We start from the raw sequence: 16,758 nt of genomic DNA, 5'->3' as shown, positions 1-16,758 counted from the left end.
TTCTCATGACAAATCCCCTGGATAACACCACTTCGTATCAAGTAGGTTTACTCCAATAACAACCTACAACAAGATACTTTTCATTTCTTTAGTTCTGATTCCCATTTCCCATATATGCTTCTTCAGCTCAGCTGAGGAACAGATTCTGAACTTTCTTTATTCATGGCTTGCTATTTATTAATCACATATACAGCATTTTACAGAATTTGGTATTCTGCTGTCAAAAGCATTAGAAGAGCATTAATGCAATGTACATGGTATCATATACTGGCTTTGCAATTGGTTGTCACTCTTATGGTTTGGAGGTATATCTAAAATTCCAGGTGTTCTACACACTATACACAAAAGAAGACTGAAGTAGAGGTGTTACCTCACAAGCAGCAAAGGGTGATCCAGCCACCCACCTTAGATTCAGCTGTGATGAGAAACAACCCTGCAAAGACCCATTTACTTCCAAACTCATTTCTTCTCATCTCAGAAATGAAAATTTCCCCATGAAGGCAATTTGCAGGCTCTTCTTCCTTGCCCAGATCACTCTTGATGGGCATTGGTGAGCAAGCACTAGGCAGCCAAAGCACAGCCATGCTAGATGCCAGTTGTCAGTGAGAGGGAGAGACCCAAGAGCCTGTGGCACCTTCCAGCTTCCCGTTTGGGTAATTCAGGGAGTTGCAGAGATGTACAGCAGGAAAATGTCACAGATTCAAGTCCAGACTGCCAGCATATGTTAAAACCCCAGGCTCCCTTTTGCCAATCCTTTTGGGATGCTTGAGGGTTTATTTATGTGCCTAGTACAATTGTGAGGCAAACCAAAGATTTTCTTCTTAGAGCACTCAGGACATGAGCAGCTGAAGGGAAAGAGCTATTTGGACATCCACCAGTGGGATGTGACAAAAGATGCTATGGATGTCAGGGCTGAGAGACCCAGGAAAAAGCTGGTGAGTTTGCTGCTCTCCTTGGCTGTGAGTGAGCCTCCTGCTGGTGCTCAAGCATCTGTGTTTTCACCCCGAATTGCTATGGGAAGTAAAACATGAGCATGGGGTGTAGACTGCCCCCCGCAAATCACATAAGCACTACTGTGCGTCCTATCTAAGCCAATGCCAAATTAACATTCAAACTTGACCCCCAGCTGGAGAAGATTAATTTATTTCCAGTTTAAAATATAGTATGAAACTGGAAAAACCACCTTTCTCTTACCCTCTCCTGCTACCAAAATCACAGATGGGCTCAGCTTTGGCCATGGCAGATCTGGCTGGGAACCAGCCAGAGCTGGCTGTGCCTGACAGAGGGCAGCTCTTGATATCTTCCCACAGAAGCCACTCCTGCAGTCACAAGCCCAATATATAGACCAAATTCAACTGTCTTTCAAGCTGCGGTGCTGGAAGCCCCTGGCTGCCATGGAACACAGCTGCCTTATTTCATTTTATGAATGAGAGGGCAGCTACCTACTGTGCAGATCTCAAAGAAGTGGTGTAAATCAAATCTGAGTCAGCAGCTTTGCAGTCTTCTCACTTCTTTACTAACTGGTTAACAAAGCAGTAGCTACTAGCAAAAATTTCCAAGAGATTGTAGATTTTAATTTTAATACAGTTTCCTCACCCTGAATAGTTCTCCCTCTCATACACATACTTAGTCAATTAATACTGTTTTAGAAAAACCAGCAGATCTGGCCATTCCAATCATAATGTTATTCTCCAGTGTGGAAAAAGGTTGTGGTTTCTTTAGAACAACCTTCTTTCTCCAATTTTTTTCTGAGGAACTGTGGTTTACTGGTTTCTCTTATTGACTTACTGGTTTCTCTTATCTTCATTCTGTTTTCTCTCCTGGAGGCTGGTCATGATTCCCAGACCAAGCACAGAAACTTTATGCCCGACTCTATATTAAGTCACATGGGAATTAGATTTAAGGGATCATTAGCACAGAAGCTTTGTGTCCCACTGTAATTCCTGCTTAGTGCACTTCAGCTTTTGTTCCCACTGCAAAAGTAATCCTCTGAACTGTTGTGTTTTCTTTCACAGAATAGAAAGCAGCCAAACTTCTGCTGTATCACGTGAAAATAGGTTCTGGGCTATGGGAGCACAGTCAAACAAGATGTAGCAACATCTCTGGGAACATTCACGGCCTATTTGTACAGGGCTCTAAACATCTGCTGGAAATTGAAGATGTCCCTTGCAGGGCAGCTGGTCTAGATGACTTTTAAAGACTTCTTTTAACTCTGACTATTCTGATTTTATGATTTCCACAACTTTAGGATGACTAAAACTGTGTAACAAACCAGAGTACAGCTATGTTGTAACTTTATGCGCTGAAATTGTGGCCATTGCTCCTTGTCCTGTCACTGAGCACCGCTGAAAAGAGTCTGGCACCATCCTTTGGCACCTGCCTTTGAGATATTTATATGCATTAATGAGATTCCCTCTCACAAAGCTATGGATGACTCCTGCTATCTGTGCTATACTTAGACTTGAACACTCTAATGCTAGCTTAACCTGGTGCACAAAATGAGAACGTCCGTGTGTCAGACTAAGACTCAGTTGTGGGAGATCTTGTTTGGCTTCTTAGGGAAAGACGAGCTGCCTGGAAGGAGATTGTGATGAGGAGGGGGTCAGCCTCTTCTCACATGCAACAAATGACATGGTGAGAGGAAATGGTCTTAAATGTGCATGGAGAGGTTTCGACTGGACATTATGAAAAACTTCTTTCACAGAAAGGGTGACTAGATATTGAAACGGGCTGCCCAAGGAGGTGGAGGAATCACCGTCCCTGGAAGTGTTTAAGGAAAGATAGGACGTGCCAGGTCTGGTTGACAGAGTCATAGCTTGGACTTAATTATCTCGGAGCTTTTTTCAACCTAAATGATTCTGTGATTCTGAGCTAAGGGATCATTAAACCCACAAGGTGCGACCTCCCATTGCTAAGGGGAAGGAAGATTCATAAATACTCATGGTTGAAAGGATCAAAAAAAGCCTGTAAATAATCAGAAAGTTTTATTTGTAAGTTACACACTCAGCATGGAAATTGGTATTTTAGTCCCTGACCTTCTATACAAGCACATGGCAATGAGTTTCAGATAAAGAGGTAGTATGAAAGGGAAGACAGAAAGAAAGACGTGAACTAAAGAGAAGAGAGGAAGAGAGAAAAAGATCACCACTCCTGGTTCCAGCACTGACCCAGCTGAAGGGATGTCAATCCTGGTGTCAGAATCCACCCAGCTGCATCCATCTAGCCAGTGGGATATCCTGTGGGCACCGCCTGGGCCTGGGGGATACTTTCTATGGACTGACTGCCCTGTCCTGAAGTGTTCCTCGCTTTCTGTGCAGTCAGTTGTCACGGGCAATCTGTTCTTTCAGACCATTTAGGAAAATGGGTGGGAGGGCTTTGGGGACCTTGGGTGGTCTGTACTCCTCTCCACAGTCCATGCCCCCGTTCTTGCTCTCATCCCTGCGCTTGCTGTGTTGTTCTTATCTCCAGGGTCGGTAAGAAGAACGTTTTTCCCCGGAAAGTGCTATCTAACGTCGGCACAGTCCCCTTTTCCGGCCAACTCTTGTTCTTTCTCCCGGAGCCCCCAGGAGCGGCGGGCAAAGGCCGGGAACAGGCCGGGAGCAGGAGGAGCAGGCCAGGAGCAGGAGGAGCAGGCCGGGAGCAGGAGGAAAAGGCCGGGAGCAGGAGGAACAGGCCAGGAACAGGCCGGGAACAGGTCGGGAGCAGACGGGCACAGAAACTCTCCTCACGCCCGGGCGGGACAGACCCTCCTCGCCCCCCGCCAGGGGGCGCCCTCGCGCGCGCACTCTCGCGCCGGAGGCCCCGCCCCGGGCCGGGCAGGCGGAGCGTCGCCATTGGCCCAGCGCCCCGGCCCCGCCCCCCCGGCGCTCATGCGCGCGGCCTCGCCGCAGCCGGAAGTGCCAGGGCGGGCGGCGAGTTCGGCTCCGCTGCCGCCGGTGCGGCTCCTCCCGCGGCTCCTCCCGCTTCCCTCGGCCCCGCCGGGTCCCCTCGGCCGCCCCCGCCACCCCCGCCATGCACCCGCGCCGCCCCGACGGCTTCGACGGCCTCGGCTACCGCGGGGTCAGCCGCGACGAGCTGGGCCCCGGCTCCAGGCCCTTCAGCAGCGGCTCGGAGCTGGGCTCCTGGGTGACCACCCCGCCCGACATCCCCGGCAGCCGCAACCTGCACTGGGGCGAGAAGACGCCGCCGTACGGGGCCGGGACCCCTCTGGGCTGCGCCAGCTCCAACGAGGAGGCCACCCTCGGGGCGGGCGGCCCCGGCGCCGGTAAGGGAGGGCCCGGGCTGGGCCGGCACGGGGAGGTGGCCGCCGCCCGGCGCTCCCCGGCCCCTCGCTGCCCCCAGCCCCTCGCTGCCCCCGGCCCCCGCCTCCCGCCAGCAATGACCCGCCGGGCCCGGCAAGGGCGGACGGGCGGGCGGTGGCCCCGGGCTGTGCCGGGGCAGGCCGAGCACCGCCCGGGCCCTCCTCTTTACTGACGGTGCTGAAGCGCCGAGGAAGAAAGTCCTTTAGAAAAACACGGACTGCTCCGTCGCTGCCTGTTGCGCACCAGCACTGTGTAGCTCCTTGCAAATGTGATTTCAGAGTGCCAGAACGCGCCCCGCAGCTTCTTGTTGAGCGGTGTGCCATCAGCTTGCTCTTCATTCCCCATGTAAACAGTGTCTCGCAGGAACACTCCGCCCTCTTTAAGGGCAGGAAGTGCCTTTAGGTCTCGGAGTGCTGCGTTTGTGTTGATGTTTCAGACTGCGTGGCTTCTCTCGGGTTTAAAACACGTGCCGCTGACGTAAACCTCGTCCCTCCACGCGTGATAGCGAGGGATCTGTGGGACTGGTAGGATTTAAGGAAGCAACTGAATTCAAGGCTTTTCAGTAATTGTTAGGAAACTGAGTAAAAGCCCACATAAATAAAAGTCATTTTAGGTCTTCATGAAATTGAGGTGAATTAAGGAAAACTTGTTGTATCTAGGGTACTGCATTTTGTCTTCTTTAATTAAAAGGAGCAGTTTATAGACACTTGAGTATCACAGTATTTACAAAATACTAATTTAGCTGAAATCGAATTATATTACTGGGCCAGTCTTTCTTCTGTGACCTGTAGTGCAGTGTTTCTTGCAAAGAGTACAGCCTTTATTTAGGTGGACTCCCTCCATGCATGCACTGGTTGAAGCACTGTTTAAGTATCCTTGTATGGTTGGACACTGCATTTTTTCCTCCCCCCGTATCTGCATATGGAAGGTGTGTTCCTTCTGCACTTTGGAAGACTGATAAGGAGTTACTGTAATCACTGAGTCCAGCAGCTGCAAATGGTATCTTACCATTTTTAGGAGGGCTGCCACATTTATGTGGAGCCCCACTGAAGTTACTGACTTCAGCCATCCCTTCAGACTGCTTTCACTCTGAACACTGTAGGGCTGAGCATTAACTTTAAAATGCCTTTATTGTTCTGATGCTTGTCATCACTTCTGGTAATTCCCAATGTGCAGGTGTCTGGCAGCAGACAACAGACAGTTGAATTCATTACTTTTGTAATTCTCCAGTAACTAGATTTTTGCAAAGGACTGGAGATAAGCAAGTGGCTTGAAAATTTGCTTTATGTTGATGATTTTTACTCTATCTGTGGCTTTTTGTGTAACTTCTCCCAAAATTTTGCCTTTTTACTGTTTAAACATTATTTTCACCTCAGTTATCTATGTTTCAGAATTACTGTAAACTCATGCATGCTAAATTTTTCAGTAATTGGTTTGAGTTGCATTTTTAGATATTAAAGTGCTCTGTTTTACTGTTCGCTTTCTCTCTTCTTTTTTTCCCTATAAGAAAAGCGTAGTTTTATGTAAGTATGTACAAACTCAAATGCAGTCCAAAGTGCAAATATTCCCGGGGGAATAATTTTTTTTTATATTCTGTATTGGTGAGCTGCCATAAATATTGTGGTTTACTGCTTCTAATTTTCTGATGCATGTGTAGGTTAAAATTAGTTTTTCAGATTCTGTGCAGGGCATTTTCTTCTATTTTGTGATTATTGCTGCTGTATGATCTTGTTTTGTTTTGTTTTTTGTCTTTTTCAGAGCAGCTGAACAGATTTGCTGGCTTTGGTATTGGCCTTGCAAGGTAAGAGTTGTGTTCAGTGACACAGGAATAGTAAAACTCTCACTTGTCTTATAAACCCTATACACACTTTTATACTGTGTTTTTATTCCGATAGCCATAAGCAGTTGAAATGTGTTTAGAAACCTACTACCCCCATTTAGGTTTCTGTTTTCTTTAAGTGTTGCTCAAAAAATACTTACATGAATGTCAGAAACAGTTTTTCATATGGAATGCCCAGGCTGTGTGTACCCTGTCCAAGTAATCTGAAAGTAGCACCAGAAAACTTCTTTGATATTTGCAAGTTTTATTAATATTTTTAGGCAATGCAGATGTTTCCTAAGAAGGTGAAAATGTCTCCAAGTATGTTACCACAGTGTCCTGGGACCATAATGTTCATCTAAACAAGTGGTCTGAATGGCCATTTTATTCTTTTTTATGGTGACCCTGATTATTGATAGTATTTTTGGGAAAGTGGTGAATTTTAAGATACTGGTGATCCAAGGAAAGTTTAATCTCTTTTGTTAGTAGCAAACTACTGATTGGCTCAATAGTTACAAAAGTGCAGGATTTTTCTGTGCCATTTGTGCTTGTTTGTTGGGATTCAGAAACCTACCACAGATGATCCTGTAGCTTGGGGTGTTTGTAAAAATCCTGGATGTTCTACTTTTCTAATCCATGTCCCAGGTTTGAACAACATACAGGTAAGTACTCTGATCCCTCAGGCACTTTGAGATGAATGAGTATTTTCTCTGAATGGCTGCAACCAGGAATTCTGCTTTGCAAGTTTAGATTGAAATACAACTTCTGGCAGTGGTAGGAGAGTTGGTTTGGGTCAGAAGTGTCCTTGGTGAATAAGTAGTCAGCTATTAGTACCAGTCCTTCTCTGGCCCTCCTAAGGAGAGTCTTGATTAATAATACAGTATGCAGAATTAGCATAAAACTGGGAACTAATCCTCTCATAATTGTGGTTGTTTTGTACTCTGATACTTTAAGGAAAGTGAGATTAAGAAATTTCATAATTTTTTTGCTTATAAAAATACGTTCATACTACATATATATGGGGCTTTGTCATGGTAAATCTGTATGTCAGATTTTATGTAACTTGTTACTCAAGAGGCTGTTGAGTAGCCATGTTCACTAGAAAATGCATTGTTTTTCCAAATACTGATCTGTTGCTGTTAGAGAAAATTAACAAGCCTTTTCTAAGGATTTTTTAGTGGCTTCCCATATACTAAATACAATTTTCCTTTAAAGCCTGTTCACAGAAAATGTGTTGGCACATCCTTGCATTGTTCTACGTCGTCAGTGTCAGGTATGTCTTTTATATTCCCTATTCCAAAGTTCCTGTGTAGTGTCATAGCTCTGTATTTTCATACTCTGTATGAAAGTATGTGGTGTAGGAAGCTTTGCAATTTTTGGGGGGGCTCTGCTACTGTTTTTAACAAGTTTTACTTGTAGAATACATGTTTTCCGCAGTTTACCTTATTTTGAAAAATTTGGCTCGTTTTTGTTTGGGCAGTGGAAAGCAAATTACAGCAAGTAAATGTTTTGGGGTCTGCAGAGCCCCGTTTATGAGCAGGATGCTTTGTTTCATAAATTCTGATGTATGTATGATTTATGGTTTAAACTTTCAACATAAAAATATGTAAATGGCTGCCCATTTCTCTAAATTTCAGTGAGAACTTACTCATATTTTTAGCTGATCTTTACAGAGATAAAATTCTTACATTTGAAAAGGCTTTATCCTTCAGAGTTGTAGCATCTGCAAGTGTGTTTCTAAGACTGCCATTATTTATATTTTTAACAGGTTAACTATCATGCACGGAATTATCATCTCACACCATTTACTATTGTCAATATCATGTACTGCATCAATAAGACACAGGTTAGTATTTGGTGTCAGGCTATATCTGAGCCTGGGAGTTCCTACAGCATGTATGTACATTGAAATCTCCAAGTGTTTATAGAGATGGTGTTCAAAAACATGGCTATTATAAGGGTTTGTTATTTTTGTGATTACAGAAATGTGTCAAGAAGATCAAGTAAACCATTATTTTTTTCAGAAGTACAGTGCTTAGTGGGGAAAGATTTATGGATGTTAGAAAACTAAAGGTCCCTGAAACTAATTTTTTTTTCATTAGTTCTAAAAGATCATTAATTGTTATGTGGATAAAGTTATTGCTGAAGCGACTCCTTCCAAAGATAGTACTGAGTACACTTCCAATTCTGCAGGGGAATGGCAATCCTTAAATCAGATCAGAAGGCAGGAAGAAATTCTTAAATCTGAATTTCTTATGCATGTACTTTTGACATCTCAAGCTCATTTTATCCATAGAAAATGGTGTTAAATTTATAATATAAAGTATTAACAGTTGGAGATGTGCTTTCAAAATTATTGACAGGTCTTCGAAATTACAGAAAAACAAAAAATTCTTCATAGATTAAAAAAGTTGTTACTTGAATTTAATTACAAAGTTGAATGGTGGAACTGTAGCCCTCTGTGGTCTGAATTTACTGAATTTTTTTAATTAATAAGGTGAAAATATTTTTGAGTTTTATGTTGCATATTTCAACACACAGGGTCCAAGGGCTCTCTGGAAAGGAATGGGCAGCACTTTCATTGTTCAGGGGATAACCCTGGGAACAGAAGGCATCATCAGTGAATTTACACCTTTACCCAGGTATTGCGTGGGGTTTTTTACTGCTTTTAACAAATTTATAAGTTAATAACTTAATTTCGAAGTGTTAGTCAGGCTATTTTTCAAAATACTACTTCATGAGAACAACCAGACATTAAATAAGTGTTTCCAAACACAGTCTGGTTGTCTTGAAAGGACAACCTTATAATCCATAAATAGTGAGGGACTCTTTCTAGGAACTTTACTTATTTGTGTCTACTTACTGGTCTGAGTATAGAAATAATGCAGCAAGTTGGTCTTTGGTATTCAATTCTGTAATTTTAAAAGCCCATAATTTTCTTCTTTTATTTAGGTGTTTATTGTGTGGTAATAGCAAATACCATATCTAAGGTAAAAATTCTCAGTCTTATTAATCTAAATACAGAAAACTTGCACAGCTAATGAGCCAGCACTGACATTTTGCTGAGTATTTGCATTGTCTTTGGTAGGTGGGAGAACAGAATGGCCTGCATTAGCAAATGAGAAGACATGGTAAATAAATGTCCTTGTGACTGGCAGCCTTGTCTTCTGCCTTCCTTGACCAGCAACTATATGTACCTTGTTCTGTACTCTCATAAAAAAGATGTTACAACTAAAAATTACTGACTTAATTTAAAGCAATATTCATCATTCTTCATCACTGTGTCAGTCTTCTGCTACAGAAGTTTAGTTTTTACTAAAAATATTCAGAGACATGGAAACTACTCTGGGTTTAAAAATAAGAAATGCAGTTATCCTGAATCAAATACTGTTATGATGCATACATCCATACTAATAAAAGTAGGCATTTGTAAATTCAAAAGCATTAGCAAAAGCATTTCATATTTAAATTGTATAGAGTGTGTATTTAAGGGGTTTGGTCAGTTCTGTTTCATTGGTAATTGAAATTTCCAGGCATGTTCTTTCCTCCAGGTGTGTTTCAGATACAGCTCTAGGGTACGCTTAAGTTCATGAGATGTGATACAGTGTTTCTATCTTCATAATTCTGAATTCTCATAAATGCGAGGAATGATTTTGTACTCATGGGCCAGTTCAGCAGCTGGTACTGCTGCCGACAGAATCAATCCTTTCTGCTGGAACCAGGTCATTCCTTCCTCTGTGCTACTCCCATCTTGTGAACAGTCAGGAAATTGACTGAGAAAGTGATCTGGCTAAATGGTTGTCTCATACATGCACGACCCCACAGCAGGTTTCTACTGAATACTCTCTGTTCCTTTTTAATGGGGGCTTGCATGTTTGGGTGGTCACAGGAAGGAGAAGGTTATTGCTTGTAGCAGCAGTGCCAGCAAATCTCATTTTAAAGGTTATTTAACTACATTATAAGCCTCCAAAGAGCACAAGAAGTGAAATGTCAATTGTCTATTATAGTTATGTGAAAGAATATCCCTGTTTTAGGGAAGGAGCCCAGAAATTGGTGTGAACATTTTGTACTAGACAAACTTCTTGGATAATTGTTTTTCCACTGCAGGGACAGTTATGCCTTGTGGATTGACAGTTAGGCTTTCACGCATTAGTTTGGTTGATTTAATTTTCCACATCATTTAAGTATTATGGGTAAGTGGATGTAATCCAAGTATTAATGGTAAAGATGATCATCTGTTCCTGTCAACCTATGTATTTTAAATGTGGTAGCTATTAACAGAAATTCTCCAAAAAGAGTAAAATCTTGCCTTTCTTAGATACAGTTATTTTAACTACAGGCAGTGTCTGATTGTGATTCCTGGACAATACTTGAAGCTGAACCCTATATAGCTTGTTATTAAAAAATGCCAAGTCTAGTGTGCCCAGCACTTTAGACAAGTGTCTATACCTCACAGCTAGAGTATTTATCATATGCACTGTAAATACATGTGGTATTTGAATGGTATCTTGACCTAGATGGATTTTCATTTCTGTCAAGTGGGATGTAAACATTTCCTGTTTGTATTTTGAAGTGTTTAAGTAAAAGTGTGGACAAAAAACTTCAGTTACGTCTGTACAGAATTACTATGCAACCTCTAGTGTCATCTCTTCTACTTGATTTGTTCTTGTCTGACTGCCAGTATATGAGTTAGATTTTCAGGAAAGAAACAACAGCAGGGTAAACATAATCTCTAAAGAACAGAAGAGTGCAACCAAGCCAAAATGGAATAAAAATGATTTCTTGATAAAGGAAAAGTATGAAGATAAGTAAAGTACTCCAGTAATCCCTGAAAATTGCTTTAACCACTTGTACATACGGTTGCTAAATAAATGCAGAACTGGTTGAAGTCAGTTCCTGTGAGAGCTGCAAACATCTTATTAATTCACAACTGAAACCTTTTTTGATAGAATGTCTGACAAGCCTGAAAAACTGCTAGAAGTTAAGCATGATTTACTAAATGTTTTGCTGTGTCTTTCCAATATGGGAAATGCTTCAACATAAATAGTAGAACACTAGTATGAAAGCTGGTTGTTGGCAGTAATGGAAGAATTGCTTGAGAACTACGTGTGGGTGATTTTTCATATTGTGGTAAATACTTCTCGTTTTAGAGAGCTTTCACATAAATGGAACCTCAAGCAGATAGGTGGACACCTTTTACTCAAAGGGTAAGTATAGCATGTGTGTTTTGTCTTACTATCTAAACATAATAAAACTACCAAATGGATGCAAGTTTTGTCTGCTGCTATGTTTACTTGACAAGATGGTAACAGTACATTTCAAATGCTGATTTATTGAACAATCTTGATTACATACTCTACTTTCACAGGTTTTCTCATACTAGATCCCTGTGTCTGTGGAACTCAACTGATGTAAAAGATAAGATTTTTTAAGATCCTTATCAGTCTGGTCACATGGAAATAGAATTTAACTAAACTTTTGACTGAAGCTTATCTCAACTTGCTGATGTACATTTTAGTAATTGAGTTATGCTTTGGTAATTCGCTTTCAGGAATAATTTGGTAGATAACTATCAACTTTCAGGTGCCTGTTTGGCTAAAATTATAGTATTGTCATTATGTTAATTCTTACATTGTTAATTTCTACAGGTTAACACATGTGATAGCAATGCCTTTTTATTCTGCGAGTCTGATTGAAACTGTACAGGTAACTTACTTACATTTGGAACATTTACAAAGATACTGTTACTCTTAATAGATTGTGTGGAGAAATGAATCTTTGAATTCAGGTTTATGTTGCAGTAGTTCCATTTGTTTTGTTTGAGACTGTATGATTTAGCTGAAATGGGTGTTTACTATGAGGGACATATTAGTGTACTATCTTAACTCTAAATCTAGAACTAGAAAGGACATTTAATGTAGATAATTGGAATATATTGCGTGTGAAATAGTGACATGCTTTATCTATGTGTTCCAGCAGATAAAGAAGTATCAGGTTTCTTTGCTAGAAAGCAACTTTATAGGAAAGTAATAAAAAAACCAGAAAAACATCTCTCTCAGCCTTTTAGGCAGGCAGTCTTCTCTGTGATGGATTAGTTATGAAAATTCCGCTGAGATCTGAGGATTTTGAGATCAGTAGCTTCAGTTGTGTGCAAGTATTTTAGTGAACAAGTGTGCGTGTATGTGTGATGTATGAAATATGTTCTTGAATTACTGGAAACATCATCATAATCTTATTAGAAGCACAAGAGAGGTGATGATAGTGTTTGTGAAGATTTTTATGCCGTATTAGTCGGTGCAGGGGAGCAACTTGGTTTGCCAGGTTTGCGATACATTCCTGTGCTGCAAGAGGACAATGACCAGTGACAAACCAGAAAAGTCAAGGATTGTTGGGTTTCCTACTAGCAAGTTTATATTGACTTTGTCTTAATTCTGATAAACCATACTGTTCAGCAGTATCTGTTTGACACTTATCCAAGTCAGCACATTTCATCAAAATAGCTGTAAATGGTGGAAATTTGTAGCTGTTGAATTTGTTCTTTTGTCATTAGCATCTCAAACCTCATGGTGGCGTGTTAGGCCAAAGCAAGAAGTGCTGTGACTGTAGTGATATGGGACAGGAGAAGAGGAGTCAGGGGATGTCCTGCTTAACTTGTACTTAGAGTCTGCAACAACATTATGTTTTCAGGCATTTAAACTAGTTTCTCTCCCACATAGAAAAGACCATGAAGGCTCTGTAGGCTGTTTAGTATTTCCTCAAAATACTGAGGGATATTCTGGTAGTTTATTCTGGCATGAGATCAGGACACAGACCACATGGACTCAGAGACTTGGACATTTAGGAGAACAACAAAATCTTGAATTTTGGATGTAGACCACATAATAAAGCACTGCAGTATAACCATTGGTAGAGGAAATAATGTTTTTAGCTTAATCCTACACTCACCGGTGGAATGTAACAGTAAATAATTATTACATGATTTTTATTGCCAGTACATGAACAGAATTATTCCTTTACTAAGAGACAGCATGGGTAAAGAATACTACTTTAAGTGCATATAATGCCATGAAAACATTCAAAACTGAACCTATTAAATTCATATCAAAAATGACTTTTCAACACTAATTATATAAGTCTTTACTATGTAGATTCAACTTCAAAGGTTATACTCATACTATTTAAAGTAAAGGAATTTTGAATTAAATAAGTACTTCCTCACATTTTGCTCCAGATGTACACATTTTAAGTTCATGACTGTTTGCATTCTGATACTTTCAGCTGTAGGCTAAAAGTTGAATTTCTTTGGTAGAAACACAGATGACTACAATATACATTAAAACGTCTCACCTCTTTAAGATGGGTCCATTCTTTAAAAAGAAGCTCAGTCAAGTGTTGTGAAGAGCGTTATAACAAAAGACTTCTATTTGTACGGCTGTATTGTGTTCAGCAACTGTTCAGTTCTGTTTTTTTTAAAGTTTCGCAGTGATGAAGTGTCAGAGTGGATGTCAGGATGATACTGAAGTGCTCAGTATGAGTTGTAACTCCTTCTTTGTGCTTGTAGAGTGAAATCATTCGAGACAATCCTGGCATCCTGGACTGCGTGAAAGAAGGAATTGGCAGAGTTGTAGGCTTGGGAGTACCCCATAGCAAGCGTCTCCTTCCTCTGATGGTCCTGACTTTTCCCACTGCTCTACATGGGGTTCTTCACTATGTCATCAGTTCCATCGTCCAGAAACTTGTCCTGTTTGTTTTGAAAAGGGATAATTCCCACAACCTTCCAACTGAGAGCTCAACTTCTGTGCAGAACATGCTGGATGCGTATTTTCCAGAACTTATTGCTAGCTTTGCTGCTAGCCTTTGTGCTGATGTCATGCTTTACCCACTGGAAACAGTTTTGCACCGCCTTCATATTCAAGGGACACGCACAATAATTGACAATACAGACCTTGGCTATGAAGTGCTTCCAATCAATACTCAGTATGAGGGAATGAAAGACTGCATAAATACTATAAAACGGGAAGAAGGAATGCAAGGTTTTTATAAAGGATTTGGAGCTGTTATAGTACAATATACCTTGCATATGGCAGTTTTACAGCTCACCAAAATTATTTACTCAACTCTGCTTCAAAATGTTTCTTAATCTGTCTAGGTCTGGATCTAGCATATTGGACATAATCAACTTGCTAACCTAGTTATTGTTTAAATGGCTTAGAAAATGAACTTCAGGGAATCTACTCTGTGGATTCTCCTTACACTGTAGAACAACTTGTTTTAAAAATGGGGATATAGTTTCCAAAGTGTAATTAAAAAAGGACTGTAAATTTACAGTAAATTTACTGTAAATTTAAAAAATATCAGACACAAATTGAATATGTCATATGCAGTCATACAAAGGGGATCAGATTTCAAATGTGATTGCATTGAGGATTTACTTTTCCTCTCATCAGTTCTCTGACACAAGGAATGGATATGAATTGTTAGTATCTGCTTTATAAGCATCACATCTAATATTTAATATGGACTGTTAGCCAGTGGAAAGGAATTTATTTTCTTAAGTTGTAAGAACTTGCAAGTAGGGGATTGATGGCTTTACTGGTCTTTTAAAAATGTTTCCAACTTCACTGTTAATGGAACTGTGAGTAAAATAGAAACTAAAAGTGACTGAAGTAGACTTAAATGTTATCATTTAGAGGTACATAAAAGACTTATTTTGCTGCAGTGTGGCAGAAGATGAAACGGGAGTCTCTTGCTTTGTATAAAAATGATGAAAAATGAGTGTGGGGCAGAGTTGCACAGAATGCAAATTTAGGTGTCTTGCAGTTTGTTTGCAAGGCCTGCATTAACTAAGTGTGTGAATAAAGCAAAATAGAAACTGATGTGTGTATGTGTAAGTGCCATTTTTGGTTGACTTTCCACTGATAACTTCAAGGTTTAGTTTAATGCTCCATATGAAAGTGTAATAATCATACAAATCTGTGTTGTAGAAGTAGTAGTGGTGTTCAAAGTGTACAAAAAGCATAAAAAACAATTGGCTGTTCCTAGAGTTTCTTTGTTAGATTGGAGGGGTGTGTATAAAATTGTCTCCTTAACTGTTTAGCACTGATGTATGTAATTTAAAATCTCTTCTAGTTTAAATATTTCATGGAGCAGAACTAAGTTCTCTTTTTGTGCAAAGAAAGCACTGAAATACATAATTTTTGCCCTCTCCCCCCTTCAGACTCAGCCTGAAAATGATTTTTAATCATTCTAAATAACCTAGTCCTTGGTTTCATCAGTAAATATGGGGGGTGGGGAGATGGTTTTTGCAAATAAAACAAGCATGTGGAAAGTCACTTTTAAATTATGAGAGGCTGCTGCTTTTTTCACATTCATGTGGCAAGTCTGTTTTTGTGAATGCTGTAAACTGATCCGCATTTTAATTATTAATCATTGTGTAGTTATCACTTATGGAAAGTAGTCATGGCAAAATAATACAAAGATGTTGCTCTTTGTAAGTTCTGACTTCAGATCAGGTCTACCTTACTATTAATCTAACTTTTGTGTATTTTAAATGCCTAAGTGTTGAAATGGAAAGTATGGTGAACTTGGAAACTGGTTTCTTTTGAAATACTGTTGATTGCAATTTTAGTGTATAGTGTATGAAATAAAATGAGAATTCACTGTAAGTATTATAAAATAATTCACCAAAGAAGCATGTAAAGGAATCCTGTTTGTGTGTTATGTTTTACTGTATAGACTCCAGCGTGGCATTTTCAAGTTCCTCAGCTTTCCTAAGTCGAAGAACTTGATGAATTAAACTACATGCAAGAGCTTAGGTAAAATACTCCTTTCCTGGGTTGGTTTCTTTGAAAATTTCTAAGAGTATCAAAATGGCCATGCCAGAGAATCATTCAGACTGGAAAGGACCTCAACAGGTCATGCAGTCTAAATTCCTCAAAGCAAGGACAGCATTGTCCTTGTCCAGTCAAGTTTTTAGTACATGAAACTGGCCTTTTCAAAGGTGTTAAATTCAGCTGTAGCCAACAATTTTATGACAATTGCCTTGGATCAATAACTAAGTCCATCTTGCAGTCCAGCACTTCCAGATGTATCTGTAAAATTGGCCAATCCTGTTTTTCTAGAATAAGATTTTTGGGCATTTTGCCTTGTGAAGTAGAGGACTTGCCTCAAGAGGGAAGATGAGTTCTCAAGAGTGGCACTAGAGACTGCTGTAATATTTTACTGTGTCAAAGACTTACTTTTGTTGCTGGCAATTTCACATTTGTAGTCTAGGTTCTTGGATCTGTAACTTTAAGCAGGGTGAGAAAGAATGCTGTCAGTGTAGAGCAGCTGTTCTGAGGTGGAAAAAAACCTTTTGCTTTAGGCAATTATTTTTTGGTCCTCTTCCCAGCAGTAAGAACTAACATGTTTCGATTTTTCATGTATACTTCTTGTATCTTCCAAAACACGTAATACATTTTGTCTGGAGTTGCTGGGGGTTTGCCCATGCAAAAATGTAAATGAGTATGGGCTGGAAAAAGTGGTTTTAACCTTTTAATTCTTAAATGTTTCTGGTTTTAATTTGGATTTTAAATTTGAAGTACTCAAGTTTTAGCTGACACACAAATGATCAGTAGGTGGCTTCAGCAAGAGATACCA

General features: G+C 40.2%; 1 protein-coding gene across 1 annotated transcript; it reads left to right on the top strand.

Moving 5' to 3' along the window:
• Positions 1-3,931: 3,931 nt before the first annotated feature.
• On the top strand, positions 3,932-15,895 carry SLC25A46 (solute carrier family 25 member 46). The gene is made up of 8 exons (XM_083884023.1): positions 3,932-4,264; positions 6,060-6,102; positions 7,336-7,393; positions 7,889-7,966; positions 8,662-8,762; positions 11,271-11,327; positions 11,769-11,826; positions 13,682-15,895. The coding sequence occupies exons 1-8, from the start codon at positions 4,012-4,014 to the stop codon at positions 14,258-14,260; spliced, it is 1,227 nt and encodes a 408-aa protein (XP_083740149.1). The 5' UTR covers positions 3,932-4,011; the 3' UTR covers positions 14,261-15,895.
• The last annotated feature ends 863 nt before the right edge of the window (positions 15,896-16,758 follow it).

This window comes from Zosterops lateralis (assembly GCF_965231275.1).
Source record: "Zosterops lateralis genome assembly, chromosome: Z".
Classification (NCBI taxonomy): domain Eukaryota; kingdom Metazoa; phylum Chordata; class Aves; order Passeriformes; family Zosteropidae; genus Zosterops; species Zosterops lateralis.
The sequence above is the reverse complement of the archived record's forward strand: the minus strand, read 5'-3'. Positions and strand labels throughout refer to the sequence as shown.